The 24,563-nt window shown below is 49.4% G+C and overlaps 1 protein-coding gene across 7 annotated transcripts in view; it reads left to right on the top strand.

Annotated features, from left to right (window-relative positions):
- EXOC6B (exocyst complex component 6B) overlaps nucleotides 1-22,741 on the top strand; it is a 308,884-nt gene extending 286,143 nt beyond the window's left edge. For 6 of the 7 annotated variants that reach the window (XM_069797251.1, XM_069797220.1, XM_069797230.1 and 3 more), the window contains 2 exons: nucleotides 11,915-12,027; nucleotides 17,024-22,741. In XM_069797251.1, coding sequence (XP_069653352.1) covers nucleotides 11,915-12,027; nucleotides 17,024-17,150 — 240 coding nt within the window. In that variant the 3' untranslated portion in view covers nucleotides 17,151-22,741. The other variant, XM_069797267.1, reaches the window with a different exon arrangement.
- The last annotated feature ends 1,822 nt before the right edge of the window (nucleotides 22,742-24,563 follow it).

Here is a 24,563-nt window from a genome sequence, read left to right on the forward strand (position 1 = left end):
AGGTACCACAGCCGTCCTCCCGCATCTCGCAGGTGTTTGAATCCTTGGAGCAAGCAAGCCCAATCTTTTTGTTTCCTATATAAAAAAAAAAAAACACAAAAAGAAGTAGTTCCAGGTCTGAGCCTGCCTCCTGCAAAGCCAGGCAAGGGCACTGCAGTGTGTTTTCTGTTTACAGTAGAGCTTAAAGAAATAAGCATCAGTTACATAGGGGGAAAAATGAGAACACAGTCAAATTGGACCCCAGGGCAAGGCTCGCCGAGAACAATAGATCTGCTAAACAAAACCGCCAAGGATAAGGAGGAAGTTATCATGAAAAGCGGGGGATATATTAGTTTAGTTTTGAGTGTTGTTTTTTTTTTTTTTTTTAAAAAAAGAAGGTATTTCAAGCACTTGAACTTGAGCATATCTATTTCGCCGCCCAGACTCTCTCCTCTCGACCGGCTGAGTGACCTCTGTGGCAGGAATAGCCGCCGCCAGCGCGGATGCTGAGCTCTCCCTTTCCTTACGTGTCAGCTGGGAGATGATGAGGCGGCTGCCTCTGCCTCCCGTCACGCGTGTGTCTCGAAAATAAATGGGAGGACAGCGACAGGCTGCACCGCTTTGCGTGAAGAGGGCAGCCAGAGTTTAGGAGGCCGTGGCCCGAGAAAGGTTTCCTGCTGGGTGAAGGGACTGCCGGACCCATTATTGCACCTTGTTGCTCTTTTCTTTTTGTTTTTTTCTTGGGTCTTCGGAGCAGAAAGCCGTGCAAGCCCTCCACGGGTCGTCCCCTCTCACAGTGGGCACCCGGAGTCGCTCGCTCCTGCAGGAGCTGCTGCAGAGCCCGTACACAACTCATTGCATGCACAGGAGCAGAGGACAGCACAGGAGCTGCTCTGTCTCTCTCCTATTCCCTCAAATAGCTGCTTCTCTATCTCCTGCCCGTTCCGGTGCACACCAGGCTGGTTCCCAGTGGCTCCCAGCATTTCCATCGCTCCCCCTGCCCGAGGACGACGGGAGGAAGCGTGCCGATAATGCTCATTAAATTTATAGCCGCGTTGCGCTGTAATGTTTAATCAAGGTTACGTGACTGTGTGCTGCCGCGCAGGGTACAAGTTCAATGCAAGGTGAATCTTGTCTGAGATAATCTGAAAGTTCATTCGGAGGTGAAGGCAGCGGCAGCTTCTCATAGACCGGCTGGGGTTAGCGAGAGGTCACCTCTTTTTTTTTATCCCCTTTTTTAATGTGTAAACAAAAGAAAAATGCAACTTTGCAGAGGGCTTGGCATCAGCTGAGCAACAGGAAAAATAACTGTGGCATGCTGGCCCCGCGGTGCGATTTGGTACCTGGCAAGTGCCGGGCTGCGGGGCTCGGGGAAGGTGATGCCAGTGCCTTTAGGGACAGCGGGAGCGGTTTAATTCAAATATCATGGCTTTCTTGTACTGTGGACAGGACAGACCCTAATTGTTGAGCTCAGAAAGACTTTGCTGGCTCTCCTTGTCCCAGCTCCCCCCCGCCACGGGGAAAACACCACATAGTGCCCCTCACCGGGGTATCTGGGCATCATGTCCTGGCTGCCCGTGGCACCAAGCAGGGCTGTAGTTATCTGAAAATGTGGCTCAGTTGTCTTCTGGGCAGACCCTGATCACGCTGCAGGTACCTCAATTTGCTGCTGACTGTCAGCAGATGGGGAGCATTAACACCTCCCGGCCCAAAATCTTTCTGGCTGCGAATACCTGCTCTGTCAATTAATTAGGAACATTTTCCCCTAGAAAGGTGGCATTTAAAGTGATTTTTTTCCCCTCTGATACTATAGGGTCAATGACAGAGGTGGTTTTGTCTATAGGCTTATTTGGAGGAGTGCTGCTGTTCTCCCCTCTCAACCCACTTTCCTGTGTTTTGGGGGTTTTGTGGTTTTTTTGTGCTCTTGTTAACTCTTCTTCTTCCTTACAAGAGTGTCCTGACCTGCCGCTGAGATATTGGGATTTTCCATGTTATTTCTTAATGTTTTCTTCGGAGCCACTGATTTTGAAGTGTGGGTCAGGTAGGGCGAGTCAGATGAATGCACGAGGCTATATGCACCCGGACTATAGCAGCAGAGCTGGTTATTTCTGTATACAGGGGGTACCTGCACACACCGTGCCATCATCTGCCGACCGCAGAGCAGGGCATCTTTTACCATTAGCAAATCCAGCTTCTCCTCCCCATAATAGCTTCAAAAATGCTTCTAAGAATAACTATCTACAAGCTAAGCGCTTTTCAAGCATTGCATCCCAAATTTGTTCCCCATAACCTCGGACGCTGACCCCAAGTATTTAGCCAGGCTCCATCCTTGCCGGGCAGAGTGGTGGGCGCACCTCGTGGCTGTGCCCTCCAAAGCTCTGAGCCGGAGAGGCTACCGGGGGGATGCTTCTAAAGGAGACATCTTTGCTTTGGGAATGAATCCCCCTTTGTGATGGTTAAATGGAAACGCAAAGTGTTATTCAATAGCAGTCCCTGGAGAACGGTCTTCCAAGGCTCTTTTATTTCTTTTGGCTGCTGCCCAGTATTGTCTCTTTGTCTTATGCAGATTGTAGGGTCTGGAGGGTAGAAATACGGTCGTCTTCTCTGGGCGGAAAGCACCATGCAAACTTGTGAACCTGCGTGGAGAATTTGATGAGCCTAAATAATTATTTTTATGAGTGCAAATTGGCTACTAAATCCAGCAGGGCAGAGTTTCCTTTTGTTCTTTTGGCCATTCATAAAATCCCCCGTCGGGGCGGTTATCGCTAGAACTGACTGATTTTATTCTCAAACATTGGAATCCCAGTGGTTTTGTACCAAATAATTTTCATGCCTTGTTTTGTTGTTTTTTTTTTTTTTCAAGCAGCATTGCACAGTGCTTTGCAATGGTCAGAGAAACTTGGGTTTTCCCTAGAATTCAGTTTACCCTTCCCTGTGGGCAAGCCTCCAGTGAATGACTAAAGCCATGACCCTACACCATCAAAGTCAGCAGGAGCGTGAACGAAGCTGGTAGGGACTTTCCAGCCATCTTCAAGACTGTCAGTGTAACACAACGTGCTAATCCTCAGCGTCCCACACCCTTCGCTCTTGGGCTGCTTCGCGTCACTTCTCTTGAAGCCCGACAACCTTTCGTGGCTCCTTCATGTGGTTTTGTGTCGCAGGCTGGGAGTAGAAGGTGGATTCCTCAAAGCCATATTTAACACAAAAGGGAGTTTTTTTGCTGTAAGTGCAGAAGTGACCTACAACCAGAAACACAACATTTTTAGGGTGAAATTGTGTTTGTTAAGATTTTAATGAGACCCTTGGAATAAGTATCTTCTGATCCTCCTAATAAGTGATGAACATTTGCAGATGGAAAACCAGAAGACCTTTCTGTGCACACAGTGCAGGCAAAAAGCTTTCTGGAGAGCCTGCCCTGGAAATCCGATGTAACAAATATAAACCCCTATAAACAGGCAATAATACAAATCTGACAATAATCCAGACTGTATAGATTAGGGCTTTGTTGGTCTCAAATCTTTCTCCGTTACATACTGTTCCATCTGCCGTAAATCTTTCCAGATTCTTCTCATGTTTTTTCCAAGAACTGTTTCACTTTTGCAGATAACAATAAATGGGGGGGGGGGGCGGAAGGAGAGATAAAATTGCTGCCTTAACTTGCAAAATCAGTCCAGTTAAAATGTAAGGTGAGGAGCTTGGGATCGGTTCTCCTCCCTCCAGCATGAGTCTTCAGGAGGAAGGACAGCCCCGGGTGGGACATCTGCTCAGGAGACCTGGAGGGGTCACTTGGGCGTAGGGTTGTTGTGCCTCACAGAGAGGTCTAAGCAGGCTGGACAGCACTCTTCAGTCTGCAGTAACTCCTAGAAGTCCATCTCTCTCTTGCAGGCAGGTCTGGTAAGCACCTAAAATAAGGTTAACCTTCCCTACGCTCCGTGTGTGTCGATCGCTTGGCTTGTGCGTCACGTTGGCTCGTGCAACATCAGGTTACCGTGGGTGCTGTCCACCCCTTTGCACAAAGTGCACTCAATATGTGGAGAAAATCTTAAGTTTCCAGTGAAATTGGTGACAAATCTGCTCCTGCTTTCATTTAGGCCACGATTTTGCCCTCCATTTCTTTCACAAGTAGGCAAACGAACATCATGTTCCAATTCCTGGTGCCTTTTCTTCTTGGTAATGCTATTGCCCAAACCCACGTCTCCCCATGGGTTAGAGTATTTCTTTCTCTTTCAGTATTGCTTTCCCATGAGACATAATTGAAACCTCACCAAAATAAATTATTTTGAATGTACTTGTCTGTGGCTGCTGATGTTGGAAACTCTTTGGGCTTTTGTGCTCCGTAACAATTACTGCTGGCTGGCAGTAGGGGCTGCTCGATCGGTGGTGGGGATGGGTTTGTGAGCAAGCTTAGGCATGGGCAAACTGGGAGTTGGTACTGGTTTGCATTCAGTAGTTTCTTGTGCTTTTATGGAGGTACCCAGCAGGATCAGGTCTTACCGGGGTGTTCTCTGGTCCTGCTGGAAGCGTCTTGTCCCTTGGTACAGGTGGGTTTAGGTGGGATGATGGTAGGACCTGAGTGCTCTCTTCCTCTGAGCCTGTTGTTGTCACCTTTATCAAAGGAGCTGTGGTGTTAAAGCAGTGAAATGAGCTTTTTAGAGAAAAGATCTCAGTAGATTTGTGAGCTAGCAGTGTGATCTCTTGCAAACAGAAGCACAGCTGGTTTGTAGAAGGTGTTGGGTCAAAGGCTGTTCATTCTGCATGCTGCCCACAACAAAGGCTGGGGAAAGAGGTTATAAGGATAAGGAGGGATAATAGAGCTTTTTAGAGCTGGGTTCAGCTTGGTTATGAAAATATTCCCTCCTTCTGCCCCCAGAAAGCAAGAGCAGTTGCTCAGGAACATGACCCTCAGCAGGTTTCAGGGCAGGAGTGCTGCCTCCAGCTGGGAAACCCCCAAACCCGACTTAATTAACACTTCTCTGCGCCCTGGCATCCAGAGGACGTAAAGCTCATCACAAAAGCCTGGCTGTAACCCTGTGGCATAGCTGTCCCTTCTGTGTTGATCCGAACCTCCCCCCAAAACCCACCGTAAGGAAGATCTCCTGCACTCACTGTTGGCACCACTTAAATCCAGGCCAGGCTCCTCCAGACGCCTGGCTGTCTCCTGCTTAAAGATGCAGCAAGTTAACTCTCATTCCCTTAGCTTGGTTGGATGTGAGAAATCCAGGATAATTGTGTTTCAATTTGTTGAAACAGGTTGCAAGATTTGCCAGCTAATGGTCTTGAGTCGTCTTTCCTTTTCATCCTTCAGTGTGTGTGCGCGTGTGCTGATGGTGTTTGTTTAGGGTTCTTTTAATAGCAGTTGGTGCTTTGCAGGAGGCATGTCAGGCAGTAACACCTCGCAGCCCGGCTCCGGCCAGCTCCAACACGTGGTCCCTGAGCACCACAGAAAGTCAACAACTCCTAGTAGAGAGAGTCTGTCTCCCACTGTACTTGGAGGAAAAAGGACTAAAAGGGTAATTAATAGCTGCAGGGACATAAGAATTCCCTAATTTGGGCTTTTATCAAAGGGAAGGTTTAGGTCTTTATGGGGTGTTTCCCACCAGCCCTCACACTGTCTCATCGCTGGTGGACCTACTGATACTCTGATGGTGGTGTTAAGGGAAAGTCCTTTTCAAGCCGTCTTGATGGTCTGTCTTGTCACTGGAAGTAAATACTGTGGTGGATAAGAGGGGAAGGGATGTTTGGTTTTGGGGTAGAATCACAGAACCATAGAACAGCCTAAGTTAGAAGAGACCTTGAAAGATTATCTGGTCCAACCTTTCATGGGAAAGGAAGCCTTGATGAGATGATCTAGCACCCTGTCCAACTACATCTTGAAAACCTCCAGCAATGGGGACTCTACCACATCCCTGGGAAGGTTGTTACAGTGAATGGTTGTTGTCACTGTAAAAAATTTCTTTCTACACTAAGATGAAACCTCTCCTGGTGCAACCTCTCCCCATTGCCCCTTGTCTTCTCCATGTGGCTCCTTGTGAAGAGAGAGCCTCTGTCCTCCTTGTAGCCACCCTTTAAGTACTGGAATACTGTGCTGAGGTTCCCCCGGAGCCTTTACTTCTCCAGGAAGAAGAGACCTAGACCTTGAAATAAAGTGAGAGTTAGTCTTCAGGATGGGGTTGTTTCTCCTTTCACCTTCCGGTTACTGCATAGCCATGAGGCTTTTGTGCCAGATAGCCTTTGGTGATGGGCCTTTTATAAATACTGATAGTTCATGTGGGATTTCAGCCCCCAAAAGTCAGGATATTAAAAAGCAAAAGGGCTGGGGCATGGGGGAAGACACAGACGCGAGCGCAGAGGCGATGACAGCTCTTTTGGCCTTAACAGGACCGAAATGCATGTCTGTTAGCAACCAAATCCCTTCAGCAGGGACTGGAAGAAACAAAAAGTTTGTTTGCTGGGGAGCAGAAAGATGTGATTTCCATTTCTGGCTGGACTGCAGGCTGCCCTCGTGTCTTGGAGCAGCTCCGGTTGTGAACAGTTGCTCTTCGCTTTTAATTTGGATGAGTTTTGCTTCCTGCTGCAGTGGATGTAATATCACGTCTGGTGTGGTGGTGATTCTGTCCTGGGAAGCTCTTCCCTCTGCTAACAGGGGATGATCACACTCCTCTTCCAGTAGACTTGCCCATGAGCCCAGAGCATTTGGGGTGTCTCAAGTTTCCTGCAGGTCAAAGCGTTTGGGTGCAAATCCCTGTTTGTGGATGTTCAGAATGGCACTGCATCAGTTCAGAAGAGGGAAGAGAGAAGAAAAGAACCAGATGTTGCATGAAGTTGGGGAATTCAGGAGTTTTCATCTGTCCTGCAGTAAGACTGGGCCTTCATCTCTTAGGCTTGAGGAGCGGAGGAGAGGTCCTCGGGGCCAAGAGGATCCCGTATCTAGAGTTATCCCTGCAACATCATCCTGACTTCTCTGAGATAGGACAAGGGCTTTTTGTGTGTATTTATTTTCATCTTGGAAAACATGAGTCTCCCTTTCCTACCATCTTCTTTATTTCTAGCCACCATGCATCATCTCCCAGGTCTGTGCAGAGCCCTCTGTGACACTGGCACAAGCGTGCAAATGCTGGTGCTTTCTCTGATCTTGTTCCAGGAGTGCTGGAATCAGTTTGGATTCACACTGTGTTATTTCTGGCTTCGCTGAAAGAATTTTATCCAGATTCAGCACCATCATCTCGTGTCAGAGAGAACATACTGCCCCGCTTTGCTTTGGTTCTGGAGGGAGAAGTTTGCAAAGTCATCGTGACGTCCCCATTGCCTTTGCCACCAGCGTGCAATTAAGTTGCAACCGTTCTTTCCCTGTACTTGATGTGAGGGCTGTAAAAACATGTCTTTGCTTTGAAAAAAATAACATTTCTGAAGAATTTGAGATGGTGGTATTACAAGGAGAGTGAAAAGGAAGCATTTCTCGAGGTAGAACTGAAGGAAATGGGGAGAAGGTGCTTCTTGGCCCCTGCCAAGGGGAGCCTGGGGCAGGCTGGGAACTGGTTCCCAGTTTAATTCTTTCCTTCCAGGGTTGCCCTCTCCTGAATCACCATTTGAGTAAGAGCTCATATGTGCATATAAAAGCAATTTTTTTTTTTTTCTTTCAGTACCTTTCTTTTGGAGGCATACTCAAAGCATTCTCCGTTTCTTCATTTTTATAAATATATACGTGAACCTCTCCCCGCCCTTGCAGCAAAGATGCTTCTCGTGCCCCAGGAAGCTGCAGGTTCGCAGCCCTGCTCTGCGCACGCAGCACGTCTGCAGCCTTCTGAGCCAGTTTTTCTGCTTTCATATCATCGTGGTAAAAGCTCCTCTTTTTTTCCCCCCCTCTTTTTTTTCCTTTCCCCCCAGTGTATGTGCTGTCAAGTTTGATTTATAGCTTTGAAAAGGAGACTCTAGTTTGAAGAATTAATGGTATTTGCATATTTTATTTGGAATCTCCCCCGGCAGGCCCGCCGCAGCCCAGCGCCGCTGCGCAGGCGGGTTTTTCCTTTCCTTTTTTTTTTCTTTTTTTTTTTTGGTCGTTCAGATTTAGCAGCAGAGGTGAAAAGTTTAAACAGTAAAACCAATAAAACCACATTTATGTGACAGATAAATCGTTTCGAGACAGCTTGCCCTGAGCCGTCAGGCTTCCTCCTGCAAGACCTCTCTCCTACAGAGCACGACCCACGGCAAAGCCCTGCAAGCGCCGGCGATGCCCTGTGCCGTGCGGCAACCGGGGGGGGCAAAGGTGCCGGCCCCAGCTATCCTCGGACCTTCCTTGCGGGCAAGATGGATGTGGGCAAACAGTTGTAAAATACACAGGCTATCTGTCACTGTCGTGAGCCGGCTGGGGGAAGTCTGGCTCTCCCAGCGCTCGGGGAAGGTCCAGCCTGGGATGCGAGCACGTTTAGGATGGGGCTTACTTAGAATCACAAAATCATTTAGGTTGGACAAGACCCTTAAGATCACCGAGTCCAACCATTAACTTAGCACTGCCAAGTCCGCCACTAAGCCACGTCCCTAAGCACCACATCTACACGTCTTTTAAATACCTCCAGGGATGGTGACTCCTGGGCAGCCCGTTCCAATGCTTGGCAACCACTTTGGTGAAGAAATTTTTCCTGAAATCCAATCTAAACCTCCCCTGGAGAAACTTGAGGCCATTTCCTCTTGTCCTATTGCTTGTTACCTGGGAGAAGAGACTGACCCCCACCTCACTACAGCCTCCTTTCAGGTAGTTGTAGAGAGCGATAAGGTCTCCCCTCAGCCTCCTTTTCTCCAGGTTAAACAACCCCTCAGTTGAGTTCCCTCAGCCGCTCCTCATAAGACTTGTGCTCTAGACCCTTCACCACCTTCGTTGCTCTTCTCTGGACACGCTCCAGCACCTCAATGTCTGTCTTGTAGTGAGGGGCCCAAAACTGAACACAGGACTCGAGGTGCGGCCTCACCAGCACCAAGTACAGGGGGATGATCCCTGCCCCAGTCCTGCTGGCCACACTATTTCTGATACAAGCCAGGATGCTGTTGGCCTTCTTGGCCACCTGGGCACACGGCTGGCTCACGTTCAGCCAGCTGTCAGCCAGCACCCCCAGGTCATTGGGGTTTCTCTCAAATGTGCCTGTTGCACTCTTGTAGCGATGCATGCAGCTGAAGCTACCTGAATGGCATAATGGATGAGAGTAAAATCATAGAACCACAGAACGGTTTGGGTTGGAAGGGACCTTAAAGATCATCTAGTTCCAACCCCCCTGCCATGGGCAGGGACATCTTCCACTAGACCAGGTTGCTCCAAGCCCCATCCAATGTGACCTTGGGATGCCAGGGATGGGGCAGCCACAACTTCTCGGGGCAACCTGATCCTGTGCCTCACCACCCTCATATTAAAACATTCCTTCCTTATGTCCAATCTAAATCAATCCACTTCCAGTTTAAAACTATTGCTTCTTCTCCTGTCACTACAGGGCCTGGTAAAAAGTCTCTCTCCATCTTTCTCATATGTCCCCTTTCTATATTGAAAGGCCTCAATAAGGTCTCCCCAGAGCCTTCTCTTCTCCAGGCTGAACAACCCCAACTCTCTCAGCCTTTCCTCATAGCAAAGGTGTTCCAGCCCTCTGGCCATTTTCATGACCTCCTCTGGACCCGCTCTAAGAGGTCCATGTTAAAACAGGTCCATAAAATAACTCACCCCAACCATCCCTTCAGGCCGATGCCAGCGCAAGGGAAGGTGTGGTGGTGGACCTTCAATGCCGGCAAAGCCCAGCAGCCTGGCAGCCTCGTGTGGGAGAGCTGCGTTGCTTCAACCTGGTTGAGTTGAACTGAGTTGGAGCAGAGCTGAAGCAAAGCTGAGGGACAGGGATGGCTGTGGGACCGAGGGCTGTGTGCCATCCCAGCCGCTCGTCGTCTGGCCCTGGTGGGAATGGCAAGCGTTGGCTTGAGCTCCTGAGCTGGAGAGCAAGGGTCGAGCTGCTCTAGATGGTCTTTCATCCAACTTTTGCTTAAAAATGCTGGATTGGCTGTGCTCTTTCAGAGACATGCGTGGGAGGTTTCTCCAAGCCCTTTCCTTACCGATCCTCTGAGCGCCTGCACGGTTCCCTGAGCCTCTGCTGTCCCCCCCAGCCTCCTTTTATAACACCTCCCGATGCTTTTCATTTCATCTTCTAACCCACTTCTAATCTTCACCTTTTTATTTTGGTTCTTATTTTGTCGCTTTCTTCTGGGGCTTTATTTCCACTCCCCATAAATGGCTACCTGGCCACTCGGCGGTCCGGTCATGCACTTTCTACGGCAATAACTCATGCTGCCGTGCTCGTGGTTTGCCAGAGACACGTTCAGCCCCCCCCAGGGCCACCAGCAAGAGGACTTTGGTGCGTTGGCGGGGGATCTGATTTAGCCTGTACAACCATGCAGCTTCCCCCAGCAGCCGGCAAACCCGATAGAAGAGTTTTGGCCCCGCTGTGCCGTATGAAAAGAGCCTGTGAAATCATATTTAAGGTTGTCTCTTGAAGGTGCCTATTGGAAAAAACTCCTGCCAGTGATGTTCAACTCGGGTTTGTAGTTAACACAATGGACCCGCTGTACAAAGCCGCGCGGGACCAAGGGCTGGAAAAGCCCTCTTAGGTCCCGGCTAATCCGTCCCCCCCGCCAGCCCGGGGGATTGTTCCTGACAGCTTGTTTTCTTTGCCCTGACCTACATAGTCAAAAAGAATCTTGTTGCACATTTTTGTTTTGTACCTTGAGGTCTCGGAGGAGCTAAATCCCCTTCTTGGCGGGGCGGGATGTGTTGTTAAACAGTGCTGGAGCCTCCAGGAAAACCATGGAGATGCGGGGACAATGAGCCCTCTATGGTCCTCTCTTGGCCGTGGGATGGTCCTCCTTCTCCGGCCTTCAGTGGTGGGCGCCGGGACGCGCAGACGCGGGTGATGAAGACGTCCACGGGCTTGGCAGCCTGTCCTGCAATACAATGGTCACAGCAGCTCTCCAAGGCAGATGGTTGGGGGGGGGGAAATGCAGCCGCTCCTAATTAATCTGTTTCAGATGATGGAGATGAAGGCTGCATCTCATACGTCCTCAGCTGTGCTCTTTTGGGTAGGTGGAGAGGCAAGTCCTCGCAGGGGTGAGGAGGTCCTCGTGTGGGAAAGACGTGGGAGCTCCTATTTGGGTTTTAAGGAAAATAAGGATGCAAAAGGTAGGGTGGAAGAGGGCATTTAGGAAACCTGGGCTGTAGTTTACTTATCCCTCATCTGAATCGGCTGGGAGGGATGGGGTGCCAAGGGGATCCTTTGTGGAGGTGAAGGGCTTTGGGTGCGAATTTTGGGGGTCTGGAGCAAAGACTGTCACCGGCGGCTGAATTAATCCCTTTTTTCCTTCCCCCGCGTCTGGGGTCAGCCATGGTTTCTGTAACAAACAGCTGGAAACCACCTGGGCCACCCAGTCTCCCCCAGTGTTCACCTGAGATAAACACCTGAGCTCCTGGATGGGTCCTACACCTCCCCAGGGAGCTCCCATCATTAGAGATCCTTACAAAGCGCTTGGAAGATGTTGAGATATTGCAAGCGTGATGAGAAAACCTTGTGGCGGGGAGCTTTGCCTCCTCAGCATGTCTCAGTCCTCGTAGCCCCTGTACTGCTAGTTCACCCCAAAAATAGACATAAGGTAACAGGAGTGTACTGTGGCTAAATTAATAGAGCCATACATAAATTAATAGTAAATGTTAATAAAATAATAATTAAATATTAATAAGTTAATAATTAAATATTAGCAGAATGATATTAAATACATTAATAAAGACTGCAAACCATTTTTTGTGGTTAACACCACCTGCCCAGGATCTTTGCCAGCTTTCAGATAAACCACCTGCTCTCTCGCCAGCTTTTAAAAATCTTATTTCTGTTTGTGTTTTTCTTTCCCGTGGCTGCTGCAGCTCCTAGATCTGTTCATCCAGTGGGACTGGTCGACGTATTTGGCCGACTACGGGCAACCCACGTGCAAGTATCTTCGTGTGAACCCGACAACAGCCCTCATCCTGCTGGAAAAGTGAGTGTGGGTCCGGACACCCGGGATAGTTTTCACCCCCATCTCGCTTTGGGCAAGTGTGTGTTTTAGCAGCTCATTCCATCACGTGCAGTGCTGGGACAGAGCAGCCTGGGGAGCAGGAGGCTCCTTGTGATCCAGGGAGCAAAGATTTCACCCCTGGGTGGACAGTGGGAGCTCAAATAGAAAAATCCTATTTTATCCCACTAACCTGAATTCCAGGTTTTGTATCAAAACTCATTGACTTGGCTGAGGGTCTGTCTTTTTGCTTCACTCTTTAAGTAGAGTTTTCCTTGTCTTACAACAGACTTCCACTGTATCTCAAGCCCTCCAAATCATTTCAAATTTGCTAGCCTGCAAGCACGTGTATCTCCCTTGTGTTGGATCCATGGAGAGGATCGAGCGCTAAAAGCCCAGCTATGGGACAGGGACAGTGTCGTTAGGTGGCTGTGTGCTCCAGAGCTTGCCCTTAGCGAGGACACGCTCTTTGATAAGGCTCTTTGATAAGGCTGAACGTGAGCCTCTTCGAAGCCTGTAGTTCATAGGCTTTGCACAGCTTCAGCCCGAGCCCTGGAGCTGTGCGGAGGAGCAGTGCCGGGACGCGCCAGGCGAGCACTGTGTGGCTTCTGCAGGGCTTTGGGATGACAGCAAGGAGGCTTGTGCCAGTCCTACAAGTCAACAGCAAGGAGGGAAAGCCCGTGAGTTTGCTGCAAACCCAAAGAGTGGGATTTGCTTTGCTTGTAACCCCTCTAGCACGTGGGAGAGAAGTGCCACCACTCGCCCATCGTGCCTGTGGTAGGAGGTGGCCCAGGTGACCCCTCCTCTGGTAGACCTCCAGGCTCTCATTGGGAGGATCAGCCCTACTCCTGCCCCTTTGCTACCATCAGACCTCGCAGCTGGTCTTCCAGCTGATCTGATAGTGAAGTCACCTGCCAAAAATAATAATTTTCCAAGCAGCTCAGGCCATGGGCACTCCACTGCTAAGTCTTGCATGGAGGAGCGGGCAGGATAAGCGAGCTGCAGTTAGATTTGGTTAGGTTTACCATGAAATCGGACCCTGAGGAGGAGTTTGAGTTGGTTTTGGGGGTTCTTCTCTTTCTCCGTTGCTTGTAGAGGAGGAATTGACTAGTTTAGAGTTAGGGCTAAACCTTTAGAAGACCAGCCTTGGTGTGCTTCTGAGCTTTGGAGTTGCATCTGTATTATCTGTGGTCCACATGACCGTACCGCCTCCTCTCCCACAGAGGAGAATAGCTAATTTCACAGCAGCTCATGACATCCAAATGTTATCAATATGGTACACAGGGACTAAACATAGGTATTTGCTGTGTGTAAAGCACTTTTATACGTTATAGCACTGGATTTATATACATATTTATACGTGCTGTGTAGTATGTTGTGTTATTTGCAACATATTCGCAACCTGACATCGATGATGCAAAAGCGTGAGATATGTTCAGAGCTATTAACAAAATGGTAAAATAAAGAGCTATCAAAAATCTGAGAGCTTGGACATGAAGCAGCTGGAAGAGCCAGGGAACTGGAAGCAGGCAGTGAGCTGGGATCCGTGGCAGTTTCTGGGAAGGCAGTGGGACAGCAGGAGGGCAGCTCCATGCTCCTGGCCATCTGCCCCAGGTAGTAATCGAGCGTGCAGCATCCGTGCTCGGTGGTGGTATTAAAAAGCCACAAACCCCAGCTTGGCTTGCCAGCCTTCTCCCTAAAAGGGCTCCCATTTGAAAGGCAATCTTCACGTATCTGATTTGCTTTCTGGAGGCAGCCCCTGTGGAGTCACCGGGTTGGCACTTGCATCTCCCGCATCCTCGTGGCGTGGCATCGCCGGCGTGGCATCGCCGGCATGGCATCGCCGGCATGGCATCGCCTGCATGCTCCAGCGGGCTCTGCCCTGTCCCCGCTTGGGCTTCAGGCCCTTTGGGGAGTCTCCGTGCATCATCCACCAGCTCCAGCTCCCTCGAGACTCTGCACTGACCTGGCCGTAGCTTCAGGCACATCCACTCCCCTCTGCGCTCCGAGCCCACCTCCCCAGCCCTCTCCGCAGGCAGCTGAGCTTTGCCGACAAGGCGACTTGAAATTCTGATCCACTGGTTCGTTTTGTAACCTGTTTTCATCGTTATCTCTTTTCCTAATCACACATCTCTCATAGGATATCACGAGTGTAAGTATGCTGCTTGCTTGGGCTTTTACCCTCACCTTGCAGTGACTTTATTGTTTGATTTAAATGGAGCACTAAATGATCTAAATGCAAGCTGTCTTTGAAACGGTTCCCTTCGGTAACTTTATCGTCTCAAATGCACTAATTAGAGCTAAAAGAGGAGCTTTTACTCTGTTGCTTTTTTTTCTTATAGATTAATTTAAACAAAGCTTGGCTCTATTGAAAGTGGTGTTTGTTGACAGGGGTGGGGACAGCGCTGAGCTCTCTCTTTCCCTTCCTCTTACTTTTAATTCTTGCGCTAGTGCACAGGGACCACGTTACAAAACTGGGCTCGCTTGTCCCAGGGCTCTGCAGGCACACGCTTAAAGAAATAAAAGTGTCAATCCTCCAAAGAGCTGCTTAGCTGCTCGAAAGCATTGCCTCCCTCTTTCAAACCCGATATTCTTGGTGTCTGGGTGCACTGCTTGAGCAGGGGCCGGGTGCTTCCTATAGCCAAATGCTGATAAAGAAACAGGCTGGCGTTTCTGAACGCCTTTGACACCAACCACATTGCGTCGGCTCGGTGTTCGTCTGCAGGGCTGCGATGGCAGGACCGGAGCCGGCGTGGTCTCCTCGAGCGGATCTGCAAGCTCAGCCTCTCCCAAGGATGCAGCCGCTCCCGATGCTGCCTGGTCCCTGGCACAGCACAACCCACCTTCTGCAGGATTTTGTGTCCTGTGGGCAAATTAATTAATTAATAATACTTAATAGCTTAGTGCCTCTACCTTCACATGATGTCTGAAGATTCCAGCAGCTCCCATCCCCACCAGACACTCATCCCCAGTTAAACAGATCCACCTCTGTGGGTTTGTTGTGGGATCAGTGCTCTGACTGCTTTTTCAGCCTGATCCAGCAGCTTTATCCATGCAATTCCCTTCAAATTGTTAAAACACTTGCAAAAGTTTTCTTACGTACAACATGTGTTACTTCAAAAAGATTTCATGGAACCTGAACAGGTCCCACGGGATCGGAGATGGCTCCGAGGATGCCCAGGATGAGAGGGCTCTTAGGGCAGAGGATGCTCTGCTCTAAATTCCCCACACGTTACCTGGGGTTACTGCAGCAGGCAGTGATGTAGAGTGATGGGTACAGCTCTGGGTGGAAGTTTCTGAAGGTATAGGTTTACTTTCAATGCCTCTGATGTCGCTTGCGTCGCCTGTGAAATAGAAACAGAGCTCTCAGCCCTCCTGGTAAAGTGCTTTGAGACCCGCTGGAGCTGTACAGCGCTGCCGGAGGTGTCCCGCGGGAGGAGGGTTATTTCCAAAATTCCTGACACTGTGACACCTCTAATCTGTGCGACTTGAAAACCCCGCTTCCCATCGGTAGGATCGCTCCCTGGTTCTTGCGGTGGAGCAGCTGGCAACCTGCTTGGATTAAAAAAAATAGAGAAAGAAAAAAAATAATACTTATTTTGCTGAATAATAGTGCTCCAAGCTATCTTGTTACTGTTGGGAAAGCAGCTCGATTGTAATCCTGTGTCTTTGGGCACTTATAACTTTAGCAAAACAGCCTTTGGGATAAAGTTGTTATCCTTGTTTCCAGTTCCAAGCTGGATGTTTTTGGGAACATTTCAGATTCCCTTTGGCTCTTTTTAGGAAGATTTAAGCATGAAAAAACTTAGATTTTTATTTTTTTTTAAATCAGTTAAATAGGTTTCAAGAGGTTTGATTTGGGCTCAGTTAACTCAAAAACCCCCTGGTTTGATAAAGTGCCAACTTCCCAGGGACTCTCAGCGCTGTGTCCCAGTCACTTTAATGCTTCATTTAGGTCCCCAAAGCCAAAAACGCAGGCTTATGTGACTTGTCCAAAGCCATCAGCCTCTGCCAGATCTGATTTAGCGAGAAAATCATTTACAAATTGTGGTATTATAAAAGAGCGGTGCCGGCTGAGAACCAGCGGGTTGGATGTTGAGGCTGATTGATACCTTCAGGAGCTGTTGAAGGGTTGGCCCTTGTAGGGTGGTTTCCCTTCCCAGCACATGCCCTGCCTGCGTAAAGCTCACGCTTGGAGCATGCAACAAGACCTGGCCCCCCCCAAATAAGCATCTGTGAATGCAAGCGTGCATGAATCCCCGGCTTTGCATGGCGGAGACAGATGGAGCTGCACCAGCTTCACCTTCAGGTCCCATCCCACCTCCCGCTCTTCTTGTCTCTGGCTTTTTGGAGACCTCTTGGAGATGAGTACGCCACTTCATGCATTAAATGTAGTTTTAAAAAAGTACAGATCTCAAGAAGATTTTTATATTGGGGAAAACCAGTGCTGGATTCCTTCCTTTAATATAAATTATATAATATTGTATAATATTTTTAGTTCACAATGCTGAACGTTTCCGGCTGCCATCTCTTGGCCGCATGCAATGCACCATTTCAAGTAAGAAGCCTTAATGCTGTGGATTTGATGCTATTTTTTTAATTTCCTCCTAATATTGCAGCGTTGTCATTTACCACTTCAGAAGGGGACCTGGGGATGTAGCAAAAGCTGTTTGGAGGGGGAGAATGAGAGGCTTTAGGGTTTCATGCATTGTGGCATTAGAGGTGGACCCTACGGTGACATTGATTGGGATTTGCGGGGTTTAAAGCAAAAATGCAAACTGTGTAAAGCCTGTATGTGGCTTGGTATGCCTGTCTTTACACAAATACATGACAAAAACTGGGGCAGAGCCTTTAGATGCAGTCACCTCCTCTCTCTATCAGGAGCCTGAATATGGGCACTTTACATGCGATTCCTTTGTGGGGCTTGGGTGCAATGTTGAGCAGCGATACCTGTGCCATAACCTGTTTCTGCTCTGCGCAGGATGAGAGACACGAGCAGAAAAAACAACGTTTTTGCCCAGTTTCGGAAAAACGAGAGGGACAAGCAGAAGCTGATAGACACCGTGGCCAAGCAGCTCCGCAGCCTGATCAACAGCCATCACTCGTGAGGGGCTTGGGGACCTCCTGCCCGCGCCGGTCCCTGCACCGCAGCCTTCCACATGCCTGGACTTGGGATTCTTGTTCAAAGAGAATATATGTATTTTTTTATTCACCTGTATAGTATTCATGAAACCTACCCCGATGACAAAACGTTCCTTGTTAAACAATCCCGGGGAAGATAGGCAGCACTGCTTGTGAAGGTGGTGTCAGGAGTCTCCTATTATAAACTCCTATTTTCAGGAGTTTATAAAGTGACGGTAAATCCTGAAGCCTGAGAGAGAAGTTCACACCCAGACTATTTTCTTTTTTTTTTTAATAAGCCAAATTGAAAGAATCGGTCTGACTTCCTTTTGTTAACTTATTCAGTTGCAGAACAAATGAAAACAAAAAATATAGGGAGGAGTCGTGGTTTCAGGTTCTTCTCATGGGCTCCGGTAAAAGAAGCACACGTGTAGAAAGAGGGTCACCCGTTAGCTTGTCTTGCCAGCTTGCGTATTGGATTTAGGTAGGAAAAGAGGCAAACTGATTTCCCAACTTTTCTTCTCTTTTTCCTGGAAGGGCTGATTTCCACCTTAGGCTGCAGATGGCCAGAGCTGCAACCCTTTTGCACGTGTCTGTAATCGGCAGAGCCACCCCCTGAGCTCCACCTCTAGGACCTGCCGGTGTCTTTTGGACCTGCGCTGAATGTAGAAGGGCTTCGAGAGCTACCTTGTTAATTAGATCCGGAAAAGGAGAGCCAGAAGGTCATCTGGCAGGGTGTCCTGTGGCACTGGCCTGGCTCTGGGATGCTGCTGCTCTCATCTAGCACGGTCGGGTAGCAGGACAGGAGGGATGCTCAGCAGGGATGGTGCAAAGGCAGACTGGGCTCTCCCAGCGTCCAGGGCGCTCTGTTCAGGCTTTCTTTCCTCTCTTTGCACCTCTTTTCCATGCTGATGTCCCATCTTCCCTCTCCTCCTGACACAGTGCGATGGTGTAAAGTCCCTCTGCAGCCCGCGAGTGCCCTGGCTTGTGCTGCACAAGGAGCAGCCCTGCAGCCTCCCGGAGGTCCCCAAAGTGGAGGAGCAGGAGATGCCCCAGGGAGCAGCATCGCTCAGCTCCCCCCGGCTCAAAAGTGCCTACGGACAGAATTTCCCTCTCTGCTCTGGAAGTGCTCGAACATCCTCCGCTCAAATCAAGACAGCCTTTGAGGAGGACGGTAACACTACCAACGGGTCTTTAATCCCAGGGTTCAGGTTACAGCGAGAGGGAACTTTCACCCTTATCTTCTCATTACCCTTCTGACTCTAATTACTGCAGGTGAAAGCTTATCCAGCCAGTTCCCCCACCTCCCAAACCCTGATGTTAAAGGGAATTAAAATCTTCCTGGTGGATGTTGCAGCCCTGGCAGCGGTGCTTCAGCAGGGCCACGACCCGTGCCCATTTCCTACCCTCATTTGAAGGCAGCGGGTGCTCAGCCCTCACACCGCTTCTGGAAGCAGAGGGGTGCTTTGCTGACCTGCAGAGCAAGGTTCCTTCTCTTTCCCCTCCCTCGGCGCAGAGTCCCGAAGCTGTGGAGGGGCAGGACTCGTTCAAACGTCACCCTATGGCGTGTGCAGAAGGGCAGCAGCACTTGGCTTGGTGCATTCAGTCCCTTTGCTCTCTGACCACGTGCACTTTTTGCTCGGTGTTTCTTGCCTGGGGAGCTCTTCTGACACTCAAGCTCTGGATACATGAAGGGGATGGTGCTTTATCTTCCCTCCTTGTTCCTCAGCAATACTTGTTTTTTTGTTTTCTTTTTGATAAGGGTACGTGTTACTTAACCCTGAAAGTAAATAGGCACATTATCAGCAATGACCTTCTGGGGCTGTTGTCCTGTCCCAGCAGTCTCCAGCCATGAGGACCAGTGGATTATTTTCGTTAAAAAGAGGGAAGAACCAAACTTGGCTTTCTGGTTCCTTGCTTTTGGGGAGAATCAGAGGTTACTTTCTTCTTAATGCCTCTTTGAAGTACATGTAAGAAGGATGGAGGGAAAAAGAAGCAGCTGAATTAAAGTTGGTGTTAGCGTGGCCAGGAAAGGATCATCGTCGTAGATACATCTACATATAACCCAGCAAAGGCTTTCAGAAGGACAAGTGAAAATGAACTTGGTCCATTCCCCGCTGGTGACCTCTTTCTTGCTCTCCAAAATGCTGGACCTGAGTGCAAACCAGCCTGGGGGCTTCGCCACGGCCCCTGTGAGCCCCAGGGGATCCCCAGCTGGATCTTGGCATCCCAAAACCTGCACAGCTGGGAAGGAAAAATTGCCTGGCTTGCTGGACTCCGATAGGAAACTCTTCTTCGCCAAATTTCTGGGGAAAGGAAGGAGACTGTGCTTCATGGTCCTGGCAGTGACGGGAGAGCCCTCAGCCCTCCAGCCAAGACATGTCCCATGAGCTGCAGGACCACAGGGCACTTTTATTCCTCCTCCCCGTCCCTCGGCAGTGCCACCGTGGGAGACACATGGGGATGAGAGTGCGAAGGGGGTGGCAAAAGCAGGTGGGATTGACTGGTTCAAGCATCAGACCTGAGCTCCTGCCCAGAGGTTGGAGATCGAAACAAAAACCCCAGCTACCCAATGGTGACAGTAACAGGGGAAGCTTCAGTCCACAGGGCACTTCAGTCAAGGGCCATTAAATAGTAACAAGCACTTTAAAATCCTTCAGAATCAAGCTGCTACAGATGCTGGCGTCATTGAGCATCAGCAAGCATGACAAATAAGGCACTCTGGCATTTCCAGTTTTTATTAGTGGGAGGATAGACTGTCAAACACAATTTTTAATCGCTTTTGTCAGCCGTTGGCTTTGCTGCCAGGCGAGGCGGCGCTTTGCTTTTGCAGGTTTCTCTCTCCTCCGTGCTAGGTGTGGGATGAAGGGAGGAGGAGCAGGCGCCGCCGGGCAGCATCACCTCTGGTCCCCGAGACACGGGGAAGGGGCTTTGCGCTGCTGTCAGCGTGAGCGGAAAAAAGCATCCAGCTCCTGCTGCCGCCTTGAAATTCTGGTTTTTTTCCCCAAAGGGTGACCGCTATATTGCATTGCACAAGGTATACCCGCATAAAAACCTCAAAGCAGCTGGGTCTCGGGGCAAGAACTTGTTTCACATGCTCCAGACAGCTCCCAGCCTTCCCCATCCCACATCTGGGCTTTCTTTCCCGTCTCCACTGAGCTTTAGTTAAAAGAGGAGCGACATGGCATTGCCATGCCTGCCCGGGATGGATTTCCTCGCTCCTTTAAGCTCTGCTTGAAGAGGCCGGGATCGGGATTCTGCAAACCGGCTTCTGGCACTCAGGACTTGCTGCTGGGAAAGTCAAACTCGGCCAAGGGAAAGATTCAGCAAGTTTCTGATTTCGGGAGGTCAAGCGCCTAACCGCAAGTCACAGACCGGGATGAAAAATGGCATTTTGGTGCTCTGGTCCTAATTAACTTTTTGTTCCGAGAGATGCAGTTCCATCCCTTCAAAATAAAATTAATCTTTTAAACAGATTGCTTAAAAAGCCCTGGAAGACATTTAAAATCCCCTCTAAATCTCTTACTAATGATTGGTATCCTCCGATACGGATGGTATTGCTTATGAGGGAAAGGTTGTTGCTATAAATTTATAAGTGGGGTGGGAAACGGGGGCAGAACCCGCTGCTGTAATCGAAGATTTGCAACCCCCAAAACAAATAATGCTGCTATTAACGCCTCCATGTACATACATTGAACCTTCCTTAGGTTTTTTTTAAGCAGTGGCTGTAGAAGAGACTGGGTTATCCCCCACCTTTTCCCCAACCCAGCAAACATATTTCAGCACCAGTGGGGAAAAAAAAAATATAAACAAAAAAGACAAGTTTGGCTTCCTGAGAAGCATCTGCACATCTTATCTTCTTCATAATCTTCAGGGGTTGTGCAGGCAGCCTGGGGGTTGGGAATAATTTTTTATAAGGTCTCTAAAGTGCTAACATGCAGCCCGAACCATACCTATACATGAGGGGGATGGCCTCCATTAGATGTTAGCGTGTGTGCATGTGTGTGAGAGAGAGAATGAGATTTTTTCTGGTTTTTCTTCTTTTTTTTTTTTTTTAATTCCTAGGGCTGGAGTTCAAGTCAGATGCTCTTAGCAATTTTGCACTTTGTTCTACATCCAACCGCAACTCCAGGCTCTGCTGCAGGGGGGAGAAGCTGGCTGATGCTTTGTTCGAGGGGCTGTTTTGGTTTTGTTTCCTTAAAAATTGGCTGCTTTTGTGCTGCTACGAAAATGGATGTTTGGGCAGAAGGCGTGGGCGTTCGCATGCTGGCCCCAAACTGTTTGCAAGATGCTGGGAGACAGCGGGGAAAGCGGAGGCTGAGATGGAGCCGGGGCCGCTCCGGTGGCATCGGCTGCTGTCGGCACCTCCTGCGCTGAAGCTGGTTTTAGGGTAAATTCTTTTACCCCCTGAGGTGGCAATGATGGGAAGCGGCAGGTGAGGGAGGTTTGCGGTAGGTGTCCCTCCAGCATCCCTTCAAACCAATATTCAAGCCCCAGGCAGAGAAATCTTTGCCCTCGGTTGTTTCCTACCTCTCCGCCACACCCTAGTTTGGCTTTTCTCTTTAATTCTGGGTTGGGTTTGGGGCTTTTTTTTTGAAGCATCAAGTGGTTTGGAGCATCGAACCACCCTCCCACGCCCTTGGCTGGATGCATGTCCCATCCCTGGATGCCGTGGGGTTGCTGGGGTCTCTGCACCCCATTTTCTCCGGCTCCATGTTTGTGTGTGTTTGTGTGTGTGTGTGTGTGTTGTGTCCCCAGCACTGCGACTCGTGTGTTTGTCACACTGCTGGGGAGCTCGAAGGGAACACAACTCACAAATAAATCTCATCGCAAATGACTTCAAGATGGCCCCGGCTCTGCTGTCAACCGGGAAAAAGTTGGGCGTTTGAGGGAAGCCACCCAAATACTCTGTGTTTTGGGAGGGATTCACCCCAAAACCTCCGTGGGCTCTGACCTGGGGACCAGTTGATTTGCTTCATCTCCAAAACTGCTGCTGCTGCTCTGGTCTCAAGCCCCTCTCTTGCATCCCGGGGGTCCTCGGGGCTGGGCTGGGGGAGCTTTGGCCGGAGCCAGCACCCATCCCACCCACAGCTCCTCCGACTCGGGGGGAAGCACCCCAAAACCTCCAGGGTTGGGTTTCTGGAATCCGGTCTGCACCGAGTTGCTTTCTGCCTTGGCTCATCCCTCTGATTTTATTTTGACATGAATACACACGCACATCCCCATCCCTCCCTGTCCACTGGCTGCTTGTGTTGCCTTTTCTCTTTTTTTTTTTGGTGGGGGGGGGAGGACGTGATTTTGTAAACTAATGTGGTGAAAACAGCTTTTTTTGCACAAGTCGTTGCACAATAAGGGGAAAATTTAGTAAATTAGGTTTAACTTTAAAGGGAACTTTTTTTTTCCTTAAAACTCACTAGCAGAGCTACTGATTAAAAGAAAAAAAGAGATGGACTGATTAAAAAATGGACTGCATGGTTTACAGGTTAAATTGCGTTAGAAATTAGCATGTTGATTTCAACTGTACATTTATCCTATTGTAACTTCTATTAAACAATACAGCATATAACTGTTTCAATAAGTGCCTGTGCTCACTGTGGCTGTGTGCATCGCTGCAAAGGCACTGCCTTTGCCTTCACCTCACTGGAAAAAAAATCCTAAATCCCATAAAAGACAAAATTTTGTACAACCAGCAAAGATTTGCTGCTTAAACACCCAGATTTACGGATTGTCCCATGGGGAGACAACCCCTTAACGTGCTCTGGCTTCCGCACCCTGTGTTGCATTGCCATGCTGTGAGCTAAAGCCAAGTTTTGCCTAATTTAGTGGCTATTTTAATTGGGTTCTACCATAAATAAGCATGATTAAACCCAAGCCTGGAGTTGAAGAAGTAGTCGCCTTGCCCTTATTGATTACATCTCGGTTTGCAGATTGGGAAAGTAATTCTGAGTAGGAATTAAGGCTTTGGAGAGCAGAGCAGAGATAATAGGCAGTTCATCGAGGCAGAGGGGTGTTGCATTAGCTTTCTATGGGAAATCTTTTTTGCCTACTCACATTGTGTATTTTATTTCATGGTATTTACCATCCTTTGCAATTTGGTGATTATATTAGCATGTTGGGGTTTGGGTTTTTTTCTGGCCCTACCTGCGTTAGGCTGTTAAATTCCCCAAATACCTCCCAGCCCTGGCACCAAACATGCAGTAGACTTTGGTTTCTGTAAGATGTTTGACTTGGTACCACACGGCACGTTGATTAGGAAATCGAAGTGATATAAAATCAACGTGACACGTGCTAATTAAAAACTGGCTAACTGGGATATCTCAGCATGTAATCCTAAACAGAGGAGCAGCACTGGGGCATCTCCCTGGGGCTGGGCGATGCTGAGGATGCCAGGCTGGGGGGGGGCTTGAGGGTCCTGCCCCCCTGGTAGGGACGATGGGGAGGTTTGGTGGAAGGGCTCAGGTGGATGACATGGCTGGATGTGTAGGAGTGAAGGCTTTAGGGAATGTTCCTGGGCTGGGGGACTCCCTTCTGGAAAGCAGCAGCTGTGTAAAAGGATCCTGGGTGGATTGTATTCCAGGAATTCCTCTAAAACCCTTTTTTAAGCCGTTTATCCCTTTTGGTTTCCATCACGTCCCGGGGCAGGGAGTCCCCTGTGTTAATTTGGTGCAGTGGGGAGGAAAAGTGCTCCCTGGTGCTTGTTTCTAACTAAACCTCACAAGGGGCGTTTGCACATGCGCATGAGGCAGAAGAGGATAGAAGGAGGATGGGAACCTCCCACATTTAATCTGTCCACCTCAGAATGTTCTCAGGTGTTGTCTGGTAATGGCAATTACGAACAAAAGGGAAAGTGCTGTCTCTCTGACAGCAGGTCCAGGTGGGACCCCAAAAATGCACAAAGCCCCCCAAGCCTGGCCAGCCCACCCTGGGACCAGCCTGGTATCTGCTCCCACGGGGCAGCTCTGTGCCAAGTGCCTGGGTAAAGGGCTTTAACGTTGGCCCCAGTCCCCTTGGCCTGATGTATTTTGAGTGCTGAGCCGTGCTAAGAGCAGACTGGATGCTCCAGGCTCAGGACCGTGCTACAGGGGATGCTCAGCCCCAGGCGGGAGAGCCAGAGATGTTCTGCAGCACCCACGGGGCTAAGACGTGGTCCAGTAGCGTGGAGCTCCAGTGGGAGATGGTGGGCAGAGATCTCCTGGGACCATCCCGGCCAGTGGATCAGTGAGCTGCAGCCGCAGGTACGTTTTGGGAGATGGATGTGGGATGCTGCAGTGTGCAGCCATACACCAAAGACCGGGTGCTAAGGTGTGGCAGGGCTCTGCCTGCACCTAAATCGGTGCACAAAGCAGGGCTAAACCTTACCACAGCTGAGTGGCACCCCAGAGCTACTCAGCTGTCTCTGT

The sequence above is a fragment of the Haliaeetus albicilla genome, chromosome 1, assembly GCF_947461875.1.
Source record: "Haliaeetus albicilla chromosome 1, bHalAlb1.1, whole genome shotgun sequence".
In the NCBI taxonomy this organism is placed as follows: domain Eukaryota; kingdom Metazoa; phylum Chordata; class Aves; order Accipitriformes; family Accipitridae; genus Haliaeetus; species Haliaeetus albicilla.